The sequence below is a fragment of the Phacochoerus africanus genome, chromosome 8 (assembly GCF_016906955.1).
Source record: "Phacochoerus africanus isolate WHEZ1 chromosome 8, ROS_Pafr_v1, whole genome shotgun sequence".
NCBI lineage: Eukaryota > Metazoa > Chordata > Mammalia > Artiodactyla > Suidae > Phacochoerus > Phacochoerus africanus.
The window spans coordinates 103,153,242-103,174,828 of NC_062551.1; the positions used below are offsets into that span (position 1 = coordinate 103,153,242).

The 21,587-nt window shown below is 39.7% G+C and overlaps 1 protein-coding gene across 1 annotated transcript in view; it reads left to right on the forward strand.

Moving 5' to 3' along the window:
• MYOM1 (myomesin 1) overlaps window positions 1-21,587 on the forward strand; it is a 144,318-nt gene that overhangs the window by 108,687 nt on the left and 14,044 nt on the right. Inside the window, exons 22-30 of the mRNA XM_047793800.1 lie at window positions 4,579-4,735; window positions 7,593-7,699; window positions 7,820-7,864; window positions 14,509-14,645; window positions 15,180-15,324; window positions 16,047-16,106; window positions 16,404-16,471; window positions 20,294-20,407; window positions 21,053-21,140. Of these exons, the coding sequence (XP_047649756.1) occupies window positions 4,579-4,735; window positions 7,593-7,699; window positions 7,820-7,864; window positions 14,509-14,645; window positions 15,180-15,324; window positions 16,047-16,106; window positions 16,404-16,471; window positions 20,294-20,407; window positions 21,053-21,140 (921 nt within the window). The remainder of the gene's footprint in view (window positions 1-4,578; window positions 4,736-7,592; window positions 7,700-7,819; window positions 7,865-14,508; window positions 14,646-15,179; window positions 15,325-16,046; window positions 16,107-16,403; window positions 16,472-20,293; window positions 20,408-21,052; window positions 21,141-21,587) is intronic.

The following is a 21,587-nucleotide window of genomic DNA, read 5'->3' on the forward strand; positions in this document are numbered from 1 at the left end:
AAAAACTATGTTAACTAATTTAATTTATTTATTTATGCTTTTTAGGGCCACACCTGCAGCATATGGAAGTTCCCGGGCAAGGGGTCAAATCAGAGCTATAGCTGCCAGCCTACACCACAGCCACAGGAACTTGGGACCCAAGCCAGGTCTGCGACCTACACCACAGCTCACAGCAACACCAGATCCTTAACCCACCGAACAAGGCCAGGAATTGAACCCACATCCTCATGGATCCTGGTCAGTTTCGTTGACCACTAAGCCACGAAGGGAACTCCCTGTTAATTAATTTAAAGCTGAGCAGTAACAGAAGGCTTGGAATTTGAAAAGTCATATTGAAAGAGGATGAGAGCATTAGCACTGTAATTTATGTGACAAATAGAGAACAAGCTATAAATTGTTGCCTTAAACATTTTAAGACAATAACCTAGTTTTATATTTATAATTGATATTGTTAAAACTGCATTCTTTCCTTGTAATATTATTTTGAGTAAACATTATTTTCTTGTGAGAGTTGTTATAGAGCTCAAGAAATATGTTTACATAGTATCTGAAATATATTCAGTGAATTTGATTTTTCAAAAGCTCAAGGTTATGATCACTTTTAGAGTGATTCTTTCAGCCAGTTGAAGCATCATTGTCCATCAGGGAGAAGATCAAGTTTTGAAGTCTGAGCATAAAATTAAGTAGGAAACCCTCTGCGACTAGAATGTTTTCTTTGTTGGTATTTTTATTTCATCTTGTCTGTTTATCAAAATATTGATATTATGCTTAAGATTTTTTTCTTTTTTTGCTTAAGCTTTAATAAGGCTAGTTCCAATAAAATAAACATTGTAATTCTAAATTGACATTTCTCTTTTAAACCTGTTAATTCAGTCCAGTCTCTGACACATATAAATATGTATGGAAAAATACAGAAGACAAAAATCCCTGCCCTTATAGAATTTGACACTATTCTTGATAAAATCAACAGCCAGTGCAACTTTTGAAAAACAGAAATTAATCAGATACTCATCCTAATGAGCATTTGATTTTTAAAACAGAAGAGTCAAATATAGTTTCAATTATTTTTTATTTTTCCCTTTATTTAAATAAAGCAACCAAGAGCACCCATCATAGCCACGATATGTGAGCGTAAACTAAAGAAAAAAGAGTTCTCTTGTGGCTCGGTAGATTAGGGAGCCAACATTGTCACTGCAGGGGCTGGGATTGCTGCTATAGCTCAGGTTGGATCCCTAGCCCGGGAACATGCCACGGGCTAGCGCTCCCCCCTACCCCACCCCACCCCACACACACCAAAAAAAAACCAGAACAGAATAAACTAAAGAAATGTTCATGCTTCTCTTTCACCCACTATGGATACTGTCTACCATGTCCTGATTTGATAAGATCAATCAAGAAAACCTTTACCGATGAGCAGAACTCTTTCAGATACTAGCTAATGTTACATCTAATCCCTGCTTCTTATTTTGCTTCTCTAGGCCATTACTTAATTTCACTTCACAACTTTTAATCTAATCAAAAAACTACCATGTTGTTTTCTAAAAGTATAAATTATTACATCTCTTACATTAAACTCAGTTACAAGGTAAAGATGTAAAATTCATAGGTTTAAGTAGAAACATACATACTGCCTGGGACTTAAAAAAAAAACCCATCTGTTGTTTCACTTCATATTTTCACAAAAGATCTCCAAGTTCTTTATAAAAATTAATTTTCCGAAATAATTCATTGAGACAGCCCTATGTTCTTCTCTCAATAACTGTGCCAACTGAGACAACAGCTAAGCAGGGTATTTCTATTCTCCAAGTTGCATGAGTTCAGGACCAATTCTGGCCATTCAGAAACTTAGACAAGTTATAGTTTTAAATACCCAGTTGTTCCATTTACCTGAGAATTTATTGCTAAAGCATCAATTCTTTAAAATTTCATTTTAAGACTCTGATGAAATTTCTTATAAAATATATTACACGTGTCAGTACACAGCTTCCATATTCCTTAGATGCAATATACTTAATCTTATTTGCCTTTTTTGTGTGTGACTCAGAGCCATAAGTACCAGCCTTATTTATTGCCCAGTGTTACAGCACAGTGACGTCTTACGGGGTGAGGAGCCAGCCATTTATCCCTCTGCTAAATAATGTCTTTGTGCTACTTTTCAGTTTTTTGCTTCCCTTCTTGCTGTCATTTTCCTTATTCTCATCTGCCTGAGAGTAGCTTCTTACTTCCCTCTCTTTTGAGGGTTTAATCTACTGAGAGAAACCGACTAACTAGGCTTGTTAAAATCATCTCAAGCTAAGTATGGATTCCAAGTGATTGTATCCGGAATTCTCCAGAGTATCCAGGAATACTTTGTCACATCAACACTGGCTCTTAGAGGCTTGTTTTCATTACTTTTTGGTTTGGGGCAAGATTCCAGATGAGTGAAGTGTTAAGAGTACAAAGGTTATCCATGGAATTGAAAGAAAAGCTAATTATATTGTTCACATTCTTTCCATTTTCTGACTCCTTTGCAAAAAAGTCAACTCTTTCACCTTAGTAAAAAATCAAGATTCTTAACCTAAGCAGTATTTTTTTCTGCTATAAACTTAAAGACATACCTCCAACATATAAACAGCAGGCATATGGATGATTCACTTCCTTTTAAGAGATTACAAATAAAACAATGAGTGATTAATATGAACAATCTGTCATGCCTCCAAAGTAGATATTATGCAACTAGCAAGAAAGGTTTAGTCAACCTCTATCACTTCTCCACTCCTCTTTATACCAATACAGACACACAGAAAATTTTCAGTTTATATTCTGTGTTTCAGTCATGCTGTGTATTATAATACTTTCTAAACCTCAGCATTTCTAGATGTTAACCTTAAATTTTGATAAGAACACTTGTTCATTATTTGTTATACAGCAATTGATTGTAAGGATTAATCATGCGATACTGGGAATATCGCATGCAGGTCAGCAACTTCCAGTGGAGTAGACACAGCCCTTAAAAGCAATACATGGTGGACATTCACTTAAACAACAATTAAATCTTTAATTGATCTTTATTTCTGTTTACCTATATAGCCAAATGTGAAAATAACCATTTGTTTGTTTGTTTTCAGTAATTTAAAAAAAAATCTCCTAGAGCTAGTCTTCTCTAAGCTTTCCAGGAGTTAAAAAATCACTTTTTGAAGGTTTATAATTGAGGCACATACTGCCATTGATAAGGATGCAAATTACATCAACTGCTAGGCTTGGGAACCAATGCCCTCACATCACAAATCTCTCCTTGGGGAGTTCCCATTGTGGCTCAGCAGTTAATGAACCTGACTAGCATCCATGATGACACGGTTCAATCCCTGGCCTCGCTCAGTGGGTTAAGGATCTGGCTTTGCTGTGAGCTGTGGTGAAGGTCACAGATGCAACTCGGATCCCACATTTGCTGTGGCTGTGGTGTAGGCCAGTGGCTACAGCTCTGGTTGGACCCCTAGCCTGGGAACCTTCATATGCCGTGGGTGCAGCCCTAAAAAGACACACACAAAAAAACCAAATCTCTCCTCGGGCACGTATTTTGTTTTGCCCTTCACCTGAGAGGAGTTTTGCAATTGTTTTTCCCCTGACAGGTTATATTGAACAGTATGCAGTCTGGAAGAGAAACTCTTTCATCACTTAAGAAGTACCTACTAAAAGATTTTTTATACTTTTTAAAAAATAAAGCTGTACCTTTCTGAAATTAAACTTTTTTTTCCAACATATGCAAACAAACCAAGGTTGGACTGGTAATTGAGCGTCATTTGAGAAGAGCATTTTACCTTTCTAACTTGATTTAGGCATAGATGTGAATATTTTATATGCTATACAGACTCTTTGAATTGTTCTACTGAAGGTGGATGTAATTCATTATAACCCTCAAAAATAAAAGAGTTTAAGACATTAACTTAATTGTTTTCTTATAAAATACAAAAACCAATCTTCTTGAAATATCTAAATCTCTTGAAATTCATTTCCATTTAAATTTACATACCGTTTAGTAATCGTTTTGGGGTTTTTATTGTTCTAACCTAGAACAGCATCTTACAGTTAATTTATGGTTACCTGATCAGCAGAACTTGTCTCCATTCTTAAATGATTTACAAGCTTTGAACGCATGACTATAGGCAATTCTTATTACCTCTGCTTTCTCCCCTTCAATTTCCCTTTGGTTTCTTTATCTCTTATCTATCTTTTCTTGATGACCAGTTAGATACAGTATTATTGAAGCAAAAGGCATGAATTAGGACTTGATAAGGACTTTCCTTTTCCTTGTCCTTCCTGTTATGGTCAACCCACTCTCGTAACTCTCCTTTGGGTCACGTCAACCGATTTTCCTTCAGCCCTAAACAAACAGTACTGTCCGTGGTGTTGGCACTACCTAAGAAACATGATACATTCATTTAATTCTATGTTACAACACAAAAATTGTAGCAGGATTGTCAGTCACAGTGCACAGTTGGGGCTTTTCACTTCCACAGACTCAAGGCCCTGCTCTAAGGATCAATCTTATTTGATTGATTTCTACCAGAAACTACCAGTGCCTTGTTTCTAATCTTCTAGGAACCAAGGAGGTTGTCGTAAGTGTGGATGATGATGGAATCATTTCCTTGAACTTTGAATGCGATCAGATGGCTCCAAATTCTGAGTTCACCTGGTCCAAAGATTACGTACCCACGGAGGACTCGCCACGATTAGAGGTGGAAAGCAAAGGCAACAAGTACGTACTGTTTCAATCGTAATTTTCATGAGAGGAGGATGAAGTGAGCTGTCTGCTTTCCATTTCAAAAAAGAGAAGGAAGTCACAAATATTTTATATCTGGTAATACAGAAAGTAATAACCAGTATAAACCTTAAAAAACAACAATCCGGAGCTCCCTTTGTGACTCAGCAGTTAATGAACCTGATTAGGATCCATGAGGATTCAGGTTCCATCCCTGGCCTTGCTCAGTGGGTTAAGGATCCAGCATTGCTGTGAGCTGTGGTGTAGGTTGCAGACTTGGCTTAGATCCCGTGTGGCTGTGGCGTAGGCCAGCATCGGTAGCTCTGATTCGACCCCTAGTCTGGGAACTTCCATATGCTGTGAGTGCGGCCCTAAAAAGCAAAAAAAAAAAAAAAAAAAAATCCTTGTAAAGTACTTTTCATATTATTCCATTTAAAGTGTTTTCTTCTATGTTATCTCATTGTCCACTGAAAAAAAAAAAAGTGCAAAACCTAAGAGTTGTGAGTTAAGTTTTGTTTTGGACAAAATGAGGACTATAGCCCAGGAGACAGCCTGTCAGATGGCTTTGAGGAATTGCTCCCAAGAAGTGGCGGGAGGTCAGTATATGTGTGATTTTGGTGAAGGGGGATACACACAATCTAGCACACATGTTGGCAGAGGCTTGACGCTAGTCACAGGGAAGTTACTGCTAGTCATGAAGAGCAGATGTCTCTGTTGATGATTTTAGTGCTTTTCTAGATATGAGAAAATGCAAGAAATTGGGCTCATAAAATCTTCTCATGAAAAATATCTAGCTCTCTCAAGGCCTGTTTTGCCAGTTTTTCCGAGAGCACAGAGTTCCTTATTCCTGATCTCCACCCTGAACTCCTTTCAGGGTGTGTTGAAGGTCACGCAACCGAGGTGGCTAGTGACTTCATCCTTGTAGAGGCAGATGGCACGCAAGAATTTTTGGTTGTCATCATTTATGATGTAAGAAAAGCTTTGACAACAACAACAAAAAAGACGAAAGACAAAAAAAAAAAAAAAAGGAGTTCCCGTCGTGGCGCAGTGGTTAACGAATCCGACTAGGAACCATGAGGTTGCGGGTTCGGTCCCTGCCCTTGCTCAGTGGGTTAACGATCCGGCGTTGCCGTGAGCTGTGGTGTAGGTTGCAGACGCGGCTCGGATCCCTCGTTGCTGTGGCTCTGGCGTAGGCCAGTGGCTACAGCTCCGATTCAACCCCTAGCCTGGGAACCTCCATATGCCGCGGGAGCAGCCCAAGAAATAGCAACAACAACAAAAAAGACAAAAAAAAAAAAAAAGAAAGAAAAGCTTTGACTGGAGTTCCCATTGTGACAGTGGGATCAGCAGCATCTTGGGAGTGCTGGGATGCAGATTTGATCCCTGGCCCAGCACAGTGGGTAAAGGATCCTGCATTGCCACAGCTGCAGCATAGGTTGCAACTGCAGCTCGGAGCTGACCCCTGGTCCAGAAACTCCATGTGCCGCAGCGTGGCCAAAAAAGAAAAAAAAAAAAAAAAAAGCTTTGACCAACAAAAAAGAAAGCTTTTAAGATGAATCTCATTATTTTACAGAATTTTGAAATCTTAAAGTAATGGTGAGGATGCTGGTAGGGAGGAGGTAACGAAGAACTTGCTGCTTGCTGATTCAAATTATGGTCAATTAAATAGATCGGTATAATCTGGCCTGCTCTTTTCACACCACCTGTGAGTGACACGGTACCGCACTAGAAAGAACTCTAGATGGGAAGCACCGGCTGGATAAGCTCTAGTGCCAGCTCCACCAGGTCCTGGCCCTGTCACTTGGGGCAGCTTTGAACTTCCATGGACCTCAGACTTCTTTTTCTGTAAAATGGAAGAGAGTAAAGGGGGACTATTTTAATGATCTGGTACTTCCTTTCAGCTTCAAGATTCTGAGTTTTCTTTTTATTTTGCCTGCCTTACCAAGCTTTATATCTTTATAGTGCCAACCAAATTGGATTATGTTGGTAAAGCAAAATGTTCCTAAGTATTATTTCTACTTCAAAGGAGCCCTATATATCTCAAAAATAAAAGAAGGAAATAGTAATTTTGTTGGAGAACAGCAAGGAAATACTGAATATAATTAAAAGATGTCTAACTGTCACTGTGATGTAAAGTCCTTGAAGTAAAAGATGATTTTGGCCAAAGAAAAGAAATTGAACTATAAATTTTTCTTTCTTGACTAACATATAAACATTTGAGTGATCTGAGACACTGACTAGCAGTACGACTCACCAAAGTTAGAAAACACAGTGAACTAGACCATTAACCCATTCATTCATTCATTCATTCATTCCACAAGTGTTTATTAAGCACATATCATGTGCCAGACAAGGCATTAGATGCTGGAGGACACAACAGTAAACAAAACAGATCTCGTCTGCAAAGGCCCACGATGGAGGCATATAGTTAATGAAATAGGCAGTACCAATGCCATGGAGTAACCTTTCCAAAGGGAACTGCAAGGGACGATATGAAAGGGGCACCTGGAGTTACCAACAGCAGGTTCTGCCCTGTGAAGAAAGAAATTTTCAGGCTGCCCAGCAAGGATTGATTAGCTAGAAATATCATTATTTGGGAGGTGCATTGATATGCATCATAGCTGGGCACTGGGAGTTTGTACCAGCATCCTTGCGCATCACCATCACCCCGTAGGAGGAGGTCAGGAGTGTCTTCCCAGAAGCAGCAAGAGCAGTGGGCTTCAGGTCAGGCAGGGGATGGAACAAGGGCTCCCTGTGAAGGGAGCAGCATGTGCAAATGCCTAGAGGCAGGGCAGGGCACAGGTTCGCAGACCCCTCACAGCTTCACTTCTTATAAAAATATTCTCTTCTGAAGGACGAAAATGACCTTCAAAGACCTTGGGGTAGAAGACTTGGGCATTTACTCCTGCGATGTGACGGAAACTGATGGGATAGCGGCAAGCTACTTGATAGATGAGGAAGGTAAGTTAAAATCAGCTCATTCATAAGTACTGCTGCTTTGTTCGCTCAGTGATTCTCCAGGATCAAGAGACTTTTGTTTCAATAGTTCAAGGTTTAATTGTTCTCCTTTTCTCCCTACAGAATTGAAGCGTCTACTTGCTCTCAGCCAAGAACACAAGTTCCCAAGTAAGTGTCCACAATACATTCATAGAGTTTAGCCATCCTACTGGGCAACTCTGATAGGATCAATAGAAGAGGCTCTTGAGAACGTATAATGGAACATGCATTAGTAGCAGCAGGCATGCTTTCTGAAAGGCTGCTTTTATCTTTGCCATTGTTATCTGTAGATGTAAAGAATACTAACAGAGGAAATATATCCCAAGCTCTGTTACATAGAGTAGTGTCCGGTTACTTAGATGTAAAAGCTGAGTAATTATGTTCTTCACTTTTGCCTATGTATTTTGGAATCATATATTTGTGTGTGTGTGTGTATATATATAATGTGTGTATGTATATATATATCTTCTGGATACATTAATCTGTATGTCTTTTAGGCAAACTAATCTCTTCCTAAATAATCTGTTAGCACTAAAGACAACCTAAAGACAGTACCTACCATTTTAAACTCCTGGAAAATAAGGTAAAGATGCCCTTGATCAGAAAAAGAATCCCTCTGAGCGATCTCCAAACCCTTCAATAAAGCACTTTCTACATAAAAGATTAAATTCCACAGTTGACACTTAAGAGAAGTCCGAAATGATACTTGGAAAGTTCCACTGGCCTGATAGGATCTCTTGCCATTGGTACCCACGGGCCAAAGTCGTGAAGCATCCAGAAAGTTACACCTTAGAGTTTGAAAAAACAAACACAGTGATAGCATCACTCAATTTTTTTAAATCAGGATTTTTTTTTTCATTCCTTAGTCCCTAAAATATAACTTCTTCACCAATGCAGGAGTTTCAGAAACCCAGGTAACTATATCCTGACCCCAAACTATAGGTGAAACTTTATATGTTTGTATATGTGCATTTTTCTAGGGAAGTCTACCTCTTTCCGGAGCTTCTCAGCAGAGCTATTGATTAAAAAACAAACACTGATCTAAAACCAATCACCTGACTTCTCACATTCCCAAGGAATGCATGCATGTTTGATAGTGAGGCTGGGTGTTGGTGACTATTGGCCTCAGCTGGAATGTTCTCAAAGCTAACTTTATTCAGCAGAAGACAGTGTGGTACCTATGGGGTATAAATGCAGGATGCAGGGTTTTTTTTTTTTTTTTTGCCTTTTTGCTTTTTCTCTTGGGCTGCTCCCGCAGCATATGGAGGTTCCCAGGCTAGGGGTCCAATCGGAGCTGTAGCCGCCGGCCTACGCCAGAGCCGCAGCAACGCAGGATCCAACGCAGCATCTGTGACCTACACCACAGCTCATGGCAACGCCAGGTCCTTAACCCACTGATCAAGGCCAGGGACCAAACCTGCAACCTCATGGTTCCTAGTTGGATTTGTTAACCACTGCGCCACAACGGAAACTCCTGGATGCAGGCTTTCTGAATTCTGGGAGGGAACCATTTCTCATCTGTAAGCTTATTCACCATAAAACTGGAAAAGTAATACCACAATTGCTATCTTAAAATTATTCTTTTTAAAATGTTTGGAAGGTAGAGATTTGGCCTGGACTCTCTTTGTTCTGTTCTCTGTGAACCAGAGCAACTCATTCCCATTTTCCCATCACCTTGGTTTCTTTCCAGGAATGGCCACTGTAATCATTTAGAGCATCTACCACGCTGAGGTGCTGTGAGACATAATCAATAAGGCATCGGTTGATCCTCAAACTCGTTAGGAAAAGTACAAATATTAATTGAAACATGACAGTGACCTAGGAAAAGCCACTTGCAGAAGAGCTGTCTGCCCGCCACACAGGTATCCCCCTTCATGTCCCCAGAGCTGTGAAGCAGGGAGTGGAGGAGACGGTCACTGTGCTGGGCACAGCCAAGCCGTGAATGTTCACACTGTCTACTCATGAACATGGTACAAATAGAGGGAAACTGCAGCACCTGCTAATCTGGTTACTCAGACATTAAACATTGACAGTGTCTAGGCAATGGCTAGTCCAAACATTTCCATTTAGCTCAAAAGATGGAGATGAGAGAAGTTGGGGTGTTAACCATTGAATTGGAGGCCCCCAGCCTCCCTGAAGTTCAGTGATCGTAAAGACTTGGAGATAGTAATTACCTGCTGTCACTGTCATTCAGGCTGAGAGATTCTATTCTGCATGAGCATTAGCACCCTAATTGCTGGTTCTAGAAGAGAGGGGCACACACAGCAAATTCAGGTAACTTTTTATAAGAGACCTGGTGTGGCATTTGGGCCTGCACAGAGAGAACCCGAGAGTGTGTTAAAAACTCCAACATGCAAGTTGGACTTTCCCAACCCCAGGGAGCGTCCGTTAGCCATCGAAACAGAGTTTTAAATATCACAGCTCCAGTATTTTTCTTTTCCCACTGCTGTTGGATCAGCTACATCCCTGTGAATCTTTTCAGAGAACTAATAGAGTCAACACGATATATCCAGTTTCTCAATTTATACCCACTTCCTCTTAGTAAATGTTGACATCTAATTATTTTCTTGAGATTTTTGTAAGATTTTATTTTATTTTACTTTATTTATTTATTTTTGTCTTTCTAGGGCTGCACCCACGGCATATGGAAGTTCCCTGGCTAGGGGTCCATTCGGAGCTGTTGCTGCTAGCCTACACCACAGCCACAGCAACACCAGATCCGAGCTGCGTCTGTGACCTACACCACAGCTCACAGCAATGCTGGATCCTTAACCCACACTGAGCGAGGCCAGGGATCGAACCCGAAACCTCATGGTTCCTAGTCAGATTCATTTCTGCTGTACCATGATGGGAACTCTGATTTTTGTAAGATTTTAAATGGTCTCATTTCTTACAGAATTTTTTTTTGAGGGGTTGTTTTTTGTTTGTTTGTTTGCTTTTTAGGGCTCGCAGCATATGGAAGTTCCCAGGCTAGGGGTCTAATCGGAGCTATAGCTGCCAGCCTATGCCACAGCCACAGCAGCATGGGATCCCAGCCATGTCTTTGCCTACACCACAGCTCACAGCAACGCCAAATCCTTAACCCACCGAGCAAGGTCAGGAATCAAACCAGCAACCGCATCGTTCCTAGTCGGATTCGTTAACCACTGAGCCATGACGGGAACTCCTTACATAGTTTAATAGTGTTCCTTTATTCTTTGGCACGGTAAATTCTTCTGCTTTAAGCTATTTTCAAAAATATTTTGAAAACCACTAAACATATGCCTTAAACATACAAATAACAGATATTTTGCTGGAGCAAATTAACTGCCAGAGAAAAGAGCCTAAGGAAATTTAGGGCTGAGAAGAAGGAAAAAAATTAAAATATAAAGCTAAAAATAGAAAATAACCTAACCTGTATTTCTAGCAGTGGTATGAAATTGCAGTGTAGACTGGCAGCTTATTTGAGTGTGTGTGTGTGTGTGTGTGTGTGTGTGTGTGTGTGTGAAGAGTTTAAGATGTTTGGGCGGTGGTGGGAGGTATACCTCAGTGTCAACAATATCCTGCATAATATATCTCTGTTTTTAGACACTGGTTATTATTCCACTTGTATGTAATACTCTAGTATACAAATATACACAAGCACATACACATAAATTATATCTATTTAATGTGTCCTCTTAGGTGTAATTACATTATATTTTACAATTGGTGGCTGTAGGATGTTAGTTATTGTTTTTCAAATTATCAATATTTGAGAACTTATTCACTATAAAATACCATTTTGAAGAGGATTGTATGCAATTTTGTGTGGGGGGGGAACCACAATAAAACAAACCAGTAAAAGTGTATTAGAAAAATTACATCAGTTAGAAAAGCACTAATGCCCCAGGATGTAGGGTATTTTTTAAACAACTAGAGGAAGAGTCACCAAAATATTAATAGCCACGTTTATAGAGCACTCATTATATGCTGGTTGTAGGGTGCTTAAGTGGAATGTGTCATTTAAACTCACAATGACCTTAGAAGGGTCAGTACCATGGTGATTTAATTTTAGAGATGAAGACAGGTTAAATAACCAGGCCAGATACACATAGGTGGTACCAGGCGTAAGCCCAGGTGGCCCAGGAATGGCTGTTTCCATGTGCGCACCTGTGCTCTGTGAAGCCTGATGGCCAGTGTGCCCCAGAGGACATTCCTATTACTCAGAGAGGACGATGAACGTTAAAGGACCTGGAGGCTTCCAGGAGCGTCCCTTCCCCTCCCCACCCCTCTGGGCTTCTTAGTGACTGCATCACTCATGGATTAGATTCCCTAGATGAGATCTCCAGACTTTTCTGGACGAGATTCTCTTCTCTACTCCCCTCAAGACTTCCTTGTAGCAAACAGGAGCGCACTGTAGGGAGAAAGCCTGGCCTCTGCTCTCTTCCCCCTGGGGTCTGCTCATGGTCTGCTCTTGCTAGAAAACCACTAGTGTTCTTCAGAGTGGACAGCCAGGACCCAGAGAGCACAGAATAGAGGGAACAACCCTGGTCTCAGCTCTGCTGCAAAGATCTGTTGCTAAACTTTCCTGAGACTGAGTTTTGTCATCAGTACAGTCAGGGGAGAGAGAGAACTCCCCTTTCTTGAGCACTGGTCATTATTCATGTGGCCGAGTGTATTCTGGTACCATATTCACTCTTGGTGACCTTGTGAGGCAGATAATATCCATGTTAGCAGATGAAGAACACAAGCTTTCAAGATCAAGCTGTGACATCACCAGCCCATCTCTGTCCACATAGGACAGCCTCAGTAGGTGATACCTGCTCCTTTCAGCTCTGCATGGAATGACCCTGTAACCAAGTTTTTACAATGAATATAGGATAGTACAAAGGAAAGGCGTCCCTGGAAACTTGAAAAGGGTAGTTTTAGGATAAATACAAAGAAATGTTGGGAGTTCTCTTGTGGCACAGTGGGCTAAGGTAACAACTGTGGCGGGTGTTCCAACCTTGGCCCAGAAGTTCAGTATGCTGTGGGCACAGCCAAAAAAAAAAAAGTAAATATCAATGTACATTTGGTACAAGTTTATACCAGGCAAATAATCAAAGTTTATAATTTAAGGAGTCTCCACTGCGACTTTGGTTACTGCAGAGGCACGGGTTTGTTCCCTGGCCCTGCTCAGTATATTAAAAGGATACCACATTGCTGCAGCTGTGCTGCAGCTCGTATTCAATCCCTGGCTCAGGAATTTCCATATGCTGTGGGTGCTGCCATTAAAAAAAAAAAAAAAAAAAAAGGAGTTCCCGTCATGGCACAGTGGAAACGAATCTGACTAGGAACCATGAGGTTGTAGGTTTGATCCCTGGCCTTGCTCAGTGGGTTAAGGATCCAGCATTGCCATGAGCTGTGGTGTGGGTCGCAGACACAGCTCAGATCTGGCGTTGCTGTAGCTGTGGCGTAGGCCAGCAGCTGTAGCTCCGATTAGACCCTTAGCCTGGGAACTCCATATGCCGCAGGTGTGGCCCTAAAAAGCAAAAAGACAAAAAAAAAAGTAGCATATACTAGAATTTTGAGATATGCTTAAGAATAGTTGAGAAAGGATGATTTCTCCTAAGAAAAGTGAAAGACTCTTGGAGAAACAACCATGCTCTTCCATAAAGTATGCCCAGAAGCCACCTGGACACAAATCCATTGACTGGAGGAGCCTTTATAAAGAACATTTTCAACTTACAAGAAATTTAGAAACTGGCTTTGAGAGATGTCAGCCAACTTTTTGAAAATTTCGCTCATGCTCAAATGGTTTAAGTGATACAGATGTAAATCAGAGATGTCATATGGTTCCCTCACTTTCTACATGAAGCGAGCCATGCTATATTTTAATATAGCTTCTTGACTTGCTTATTTGACTAAAATTTTGATCTCAGAACTTAAATGAACTGGTATGCCATTGGGATGGATAGAGTTTAAATGGACAAGCTAGTAGTTCATCTTGTATATATAATCAAAATTAATTCTTTTCGATTTATTTTTTATTTTTTAGGGCCACACCTGCAGCATATGGGGTTCAATTCAGAGCTGCTACTGCCGGCCTACATCACAGCCACAGCAACACTGGATCCCAGCCACATCTGTGACCTATGCCACAGCTTGCAGCAACACCAGATACTTAACCCACTGAACAAGACCAGGGATTGAACCCACAACCTCACAGACACTGTCGGGTTCTGAGCCACAACTAAAACTCCTTAAGATTTATTTTTAAAAACATCTTAAAGAACCTCCAAAGTGAGTTACATTGTTGAAAAAAAGAAAAATTTTAACTCCTTTCAAAATAATTTGAAGCCATTAAATTATAGAATGTTGGAGCAGAAGAGTACTTGGCCAACCAGGACATTCAGGTCAGTTTCATCCATGTACAAATGAGTCAAGTGAGGTCCAAAGAGGTGAAATGACCTGCCCCACATCACAGTTTGTTGGTAGCTGACCTTGTACTCCTGAGCCCAGCTCAAGACTCTTCATCATACTTTGTTGTTGCCCCTAAATACACAGTAGAGAGTCTCAGAGGTTAGCTAAAAGACCCCTGGAGGTAAGTTCTTCCTCATTTTTACAGTGAAGACATCTATGACAGACACGTTTAGAACCCAGTTCTCCTGTCCCTCAACCCCAAGCTGTCCCTACAACACTCTCAGTGCCTCCTGACTTTGCAGCACGTACTACTACATCACCAGTTCCATTGTTTTTCCCTTGTGGGAAAAATCTGCATCAATATAATTGGTTACCAATATAATTACTACTCTTATTTTTATTTTTCATAGCTGTCCCAATTAAATCAGAGTTAGCAGTTGAAATTTTGGAGAAAGGCCAGGTCCGGTTTTGGATGCAGGCTGAGAAGCTGTCTGGCAATGCCAAAGTCAACTTCATATTTAATGACAAGGAAATATTCGAAGGGCCGGTAAGTTCTACATTTTTTTAGATTACTGAGCATATCATTGTTTCAGTTCAGTTTCAGTTTATTAAGAACAAATGCTTGAGAAGCATTTTTATTCACATATTCAGCAGATATTGATTAACTGGCCGCTATATACCCTGTGCTAGATGGCCAGGGGTCTAGCTGTGAATGAGACAGACACTTCCCTCATGCTGCTTATAGTTTTACATTATTCTGTTAATTGAAAATAATGTAATCTGGAAAGTAAAAGGAGAATCTGAAAACAACTTTTTGATAACATTTTGTGATTCGGAGTAACAAAATTTGTTTATATTTTAAAAACTCAATGTTGCACTTTTTAGTAATGAATTCTGGTGGAGGTCACATATTATTTTCCTTTTCCTAGGTACAAGATTTTGAAACCTTGCTCGTTTAAAAAAAAGTCAACAAGAAGTTTTGTTAAATTATGATATTTCAGAGTGTGTGTGTTTATTTCATAGAACTTATTGTGGTCATATCTATCTCACTTATTTTTCTCTTTTCCTTTTCTCGTTGAAGAAATATAAGATGCATATTGACCGAAACACCGGCATGATTGAAATGTTTATGGAAAAGCTACAGGATGAGGATGAGGGGACATATACTTTCCAAGTTCAAGATGGAAGAGCAACTGGCCATTCCACTCTTGTTCTCATTGGTGATGGTAAGAGTCCTGTGGAACATTAACTGAAAGGCTTTGCCTCTTCCCTCGGTGCAAATTCCACATTATGCAAAAGTGGGTTCTGTGGGAGGTAGCAGGAATTACTTCTTGATCGGATTCTAGTGTTCAAAATACAATTTACGTTAACACTTTCCATAGTGTTTCATTTCATAGAAGTAAAAGTTAATTTAAAAGGACAGAAAAGTTATCACTAGCCCACAGGCAAGACTGCACTTAAATTATCTCATATATAAACAAGCATTTATTACTAAATTTCTCTGATGAAATATATTGCAAAATAACCAAGACTATATTATGAGATTATCTTATAGTGTGTACTTTAAATTACTTAAGAAGAAAAATAGGCAAAGTAGAGCATGCCAAATCAATTAATCATACGTTAGAACTAGGTTATATGTTGGCTGTCATAAGCCAATGTGGAAACCACCAAGATTTTAAATGTGGTATTTAATAAGGCAATGGAAAAGCTGGCCAGTCCTCTACATTTGCAATAGCCAACGCTCTTACACCATTTCCTGGCTTTGTGACCTTGAACAAGTTACTTAACATTTCTAAGCCTTTTTCTTCATCTATGAATACCGAAAACAAATAGAGTGGTCGTGATGTATAAGTATTTTAATAAAGAATATAAACCACTTAGCACAGTGACTGACACGTACATTTATATACCTCAACTTCACATTTCCTCGTTTTCCAATTTTTAGTCTATAAAAAGCTCCAGAAAGAAGCTGAATTCCAGCGGCAAGAATGGATCAGGAAACAAGGTAAAAACAGGTGTATTTTTAGGAGAAAAGCTTCAACTTCTTGAACAAAATATTCCAAGATTATTTCCATAACAAATTAAAATGAATATTATTGCTTGTGTTAATAATGCCCTGGTAAATAAAAATAATTGAAAGTATTTATTATTAAATACATATCCATTTAAAATATTTAAAACTAAGTCTTGAATTTTTAAAATTTCCCTTTAAATGTAAATCGCCTTGGAATTTAAGAATGAGTTTGGATTTTGGCTGTCATGATTAATATTGCTGATTGCTGATATCATTAACATTTTATAGGTCCACATTTCGCTGAGTATTTGAGCTGGGAAGTGACTGGTGAATGTAATGTACTATTGAAATGCAAGGTAAGAAGTAGATACATTTTTGATATTTGATACAAGGGAACTAAAGATAAAATAGAATGTGAGAAGATCAATTTTTCACCTCCATTTGTACCAAAATGGTAAGTGATACATCCTTACGTTGAATGTTACTATAATCGTTGGTTGGTAAGAACTACTTAAAATAAAACAACATAAAAATGTAAGAAGTCAAGATGATCCTTTTAATTTATTACCCATGCCCTAGTTAATAAGGACAGACTCTTTTTTTTTTTTTTAATTAAGACTTTTTTTAAGCGCAGTTTTAGGTTCCCAGGAAAATTGAAGGGAAGGTACAGAGATATCCCATATACCCTGTACATGCATAGCTTCCCCCATTATTAACATCCCCACCAAAAAAGTGGTACGTTTGTTACAGCTGATTACCCTACAGGGCATATCATCACCCGAAGTCCATAGTTTGCATCAGTGATCCCTCTTGGTGTCATACATTCTATAGGTTTGAACAAGTGTGCAAAGACACGTGGTATCCATCATTATAATATCACATATTATATTATCCCTGCCCTAAGAAGCCTCTGCACTCTGCCTGTTCATCCCTTGCTACCCTCCCCAACTCCTTTTTAATTATTAATCTCAAAAGAATCTCACATTGTCTTTGTTGCATCCAAAGGGGTAGATCTACTCCAGGGTCATCCCAGCCACACTGTTTCCATGGAGTCTAGTGATTTTTTATCTAGGTTGTGTGACTGGCACAGCAGGACCCTCAAGCCTTGGACAGCTCTGCTGCTGGTTCTGAAACCCCTGTGCTCCCACGAGGGGAGAGGGTTTGGAAAGAGCTTGCAGCTCTCAATCAATTGTCTTATTAGATGACCTTTGGGAAAACTTAGAAGAAGTTCCACGTCGCATTCTAAATTATCATAGACCTTGGTGTATGGTATTCGGCTGTGTGAGTCATCAAATGTTCTTGGATGAAAAGTGCTGGATGCAGATGGAGTGTGAAGGTCATGGTGGTGAAGGATTTGGCATTAGGCATGTAGTTGTCATTATCAACCCAGAACTCAATTGCCCTAGTCTCTGCCAGATCTGATAAATTCCAAAGAACAGCCATCTACCAGAAATATATAAGAAAAATCAAGACTGGATTTTAGCCTCTTGGGAAGTGGCAGAGCTTCTTGAAAAACACTTTCTTAGGTAGCAGCTAAAGCCCACACCACCTCTCTCTCTCTCTGACTCTCCTCTGCCGTGTCGCCCCCACACCCCCTTTCCTCCATACTTCCCATCCTGTAAACTGTCCCTTCCTCAGAGGCCCACACATGCATCCTCCTTCTGTCTGTACTTCTGTTGCACTATGCCTCTGGAAGGTTAGTCCTGGAGCCCTGTTCTGATGGTTTTCCTCAGGAGATTAGGATCTGAATATTCATTCCTTACATAATTATGCTGTTCCAATGCCTTCAAATGGCCTTCTTTCAGCTTCTCTGACGAAATCCTTTTTCAAGGCCCAGCTCAGTCCTCTCTGATATAAGGCCTTCCCTTTATATATTTATTTATTTATTGCTCTTCAGGGCTGCACCCATAGCATATGGAAGTTCCCTAGCTAGGAGTCAAATCGGAGCTACAGCTGCCAGCCTACACCACAGCTCACAGCAACACCAGATCCTTAACCCACTGAGCAAAGCCAGGGATCGAACCTGCGTCCTCGTGGATACTAGTCAGGTTCGTTACCGCTGAGCCACAACTAGTAGTTCAAGCCTTCCCTTTAATAGTCTGGGTAGAATGAACCTTCCCCTGCCTCCCATAGTTCTTTGTTTCATTATTATAGCAATGTATGTACCTTTAGCAACATACATGTTGTATTATAGTTAATGCAGTATGTGCAGCCAAGTATTCGGACTCTGAGACTATCATGGGCCCCACTGGAAATTAGTCTACTCAAAAGGATGTGTACATGAACTCCATCTTGTCCGCTGGGGTCCACATCAGGAGTTATTCCCCTCACCATCCCCAGGTGACAGCTCAGGTGCAAGGAGACAAGATCCACTTTGAGCAGCTGCAGGAAACACCAAGGCTTTAAAAAATTCCTCATGTCTGGAGGAGCCAATACCGCTTGTAACAAAACCCTAGGCAGAGCTTCCAGGGCCCTGCAAGGACCATGCCCAAATTACACAAGTCAGTTTGTTCAGGGGAGCCCAAAGCTATGGAGTCCATTTCTAGTCCCTCCTGGTCCAAATGTAGCTTCCAGTCAGGGGCCATGTTCATCATAAGCAATGTTGCCTAGTCACACAGTCACTTTCTGCAACTCAGGAACTGGTTTACAGGATCCTAAAGAACATTCGTCTATACCATTTGCATTTACCAGTGGTGGTTCTTATGTTAATGTATTAGCTGTAGTATTTTTAAACATTTTAAAACTTACATTTCCTTGTCTTTAATGAGATTAAACATTTCCTTCATCTGTTTATTTTGTAATAACATTTCCTCTTTGGGAAATCATATGTACATTTGTCCAGTTATTGAGATCTTTAAGATTGTTTTCTTGATTTGTATGAAGTCTTTAGTTTTTTGTACAATTTTAATTACATAAGAAATACCTGAATATACTCTTCATAAAAATCGAATCATTGTAATAAAGCTTAATTAAGATCCCTTTAATTACATGAAGTTGGTTAGTCCATTTAAAATTTATGATATGATGTGGAAATAGGATCTAAATGAGTTTCCTAAAATTTACTAAGCAGTTAATTTATTAAACCATACTTGATGGGTGCATATAAACTTACTGCAGTAGTCATTTCACAATATATGCATATATCAAATCTTTATGTTGTATACTCTAAATTGTAGTTATATCAATTATATCTCAATAGAACTAGAAAAATTATTCTTTAAAACGTTTAAATATATTTTCCCTTCACATTTATTTCCAAAGCTTCATTTATCTTTTAGAAAGTATTTAGCTATAGATTGTGGCTTACTCATTCTGTTACTTTAATAAAGTCTTTTGTTTAGTGACACAGACTATATTTTACTCTGAAGAGATTTGTCTTCCTTTGGTTTTCAAATTTTTGTTTTTGCTTAAGTCTATATGTTACTATGTATTTTTCTATGCTTTCTGATCTACCAGATCTTTTTAAATTCATCCTTTTCTGCTGGAAATAAAAATGCTGGGGGTTTTTTTGGTTTTGGTTTTTGGTTTTTTTGCTTTTTAGGGCCACACCCACAGCATATGGAAATTCCCAGGCTAGAGGTCTAATTGGAGCTACAGCTACTGGCTGACACCACAGCCGCAGCAACGCCAGATCGGAGTCTCATCTGTGACCTACACCACAGCTCACAGCAACGCCGGATCCTCAACCCACTGAGGGAGGCCAGGGATCGAACCCACAACCTCATGGTTCCTAGTTGGATTCATTTCCACTTTACCACAACAGGAACTCCAAAATGCTGTTGATTTAAGTTTATTCATTTGTGTCCACTTTATTCTAAACTCTATCAGTTAAAACAGCTTATATTGGTTTTTTTTATACTTTTTCTTATATACAGTGCTTCATTAAAAATTATTGAAGTTTCAGAGTTCCCTCTGTGGTGCAGCAGGTTAAAGATATGGCATAGTCTGTGCAGTGGCTTGGGTTGCTGCTGAGGCATGGGTTCAATTCCCTGCCCAGTGCAGTGGGTTAAAGATCTGGCATTGCCACAGCTGTAGCGTAGGTCACAGCAGCAGCTCGAATTTGATCCCTGGCCTGGGAACTTCCAGATGCCTTGGGTGCAGCCAAAAAAAAAAAAAAATAGTTTTATAAGAATAGCATTCCCTTACTTAAAGAAGAATAACTACGTTTTTTCTTCTAGGTGGCAAATATTAAGAAAGAGACTCATATTGTGTGGTACAAAGATGAGAGGGAAATATCAGTGGATGAAAAGCATGACTTTAAGGATGGTATATGTACCCTCCTTATAACAGAGGTAGGTGACTCTAAATGTGAAATGTAATACATTAGTTCTATATGCTACGCTCTTCCAAAAAACAGAGACTACATTATGTGTTAACTCTGCCCTGGGCATAGATCCTTGCCCTGACGTCACCCCCAAAGCAAGCCTCGCTCACCTTGTGATATGCTTGGATTCGTCAGATGTCCAATCAGTTTTGGCTGGACACCCCAACTCTTGCCTCTCTGAGCTACTTTCTTTCGTGTCAGGGCAGTTAAGTGGATCCTTCTTTGTTTGCTCTTAAGCCTCATGGTAACTTGTTCCCTAAAAGTACAGAGACAATCATAGTATTCACTTAAAGTGTAGATTTTTATCTACTTTTTGTGTCATTTCACACCTTTCAAATACATGTGATCATTAGTTTTTAATATGAAGTCAGAGTAAAGGATGAGGGCTCTAAGCCTCAAATCGACTATAGCCTTAGAGGGTGAAAAACAGGACTACCACCTGGCAGGGTTATGATGGATAGGTTCTTCTGTGAACTGTTCATTGCTCACTTGGCCAGATGCTTGTTCAGTGTGCTTTGATGGCAGTTCTATAAATCACAGGGCCTAAAAAATGCAAACCCCATACTCTGAGGCTGCGATAAGCTGCAGTGTGGTATATCTATTCCCCACTTAGTTTTCCAAGAAAGATGCTGGGATCTATGAAGTTATCCTGAAGGACGACAGAGGAAAAGACAAGAGCAGACTGAAGCTCGTGGATGAAGGTCAGTCCACCACCTGCTGGGGTCCCTCCTGTGTGTTCTAGATACACATGACCAGATTTCTGAGTGAGGCTGAGCTGAACAATTGAAGTCATCTTCTGTCCACAGTTTTGTTTTAATTGAAATTCCAGCAGAGCAAACCTCTGCTCTGTTTAATTCAAAAATACTTCGCTTTTAGTCTTCCTCGAGATCAGAAGTGTAGTTTTGATCCTCAGAGAATTTATGGTTCACCATCCAGTAGGGATCTGTTTTCAATATAAATCATCATTTTTTTGTCTTAACCCTATTAAAAATGCTCCAGGATCAAAAACGACCATGAAAAGCATGTCTCGAAATAGTCCACCCTCTCAAAGATGGCAAGAAAGATTATATATGAAACTGGAAGCCTCAGTTAGTAACAGAGCAGAAAAGCCATTTCCATTTTCTGGAGACTAGTGGGGACACAGACGT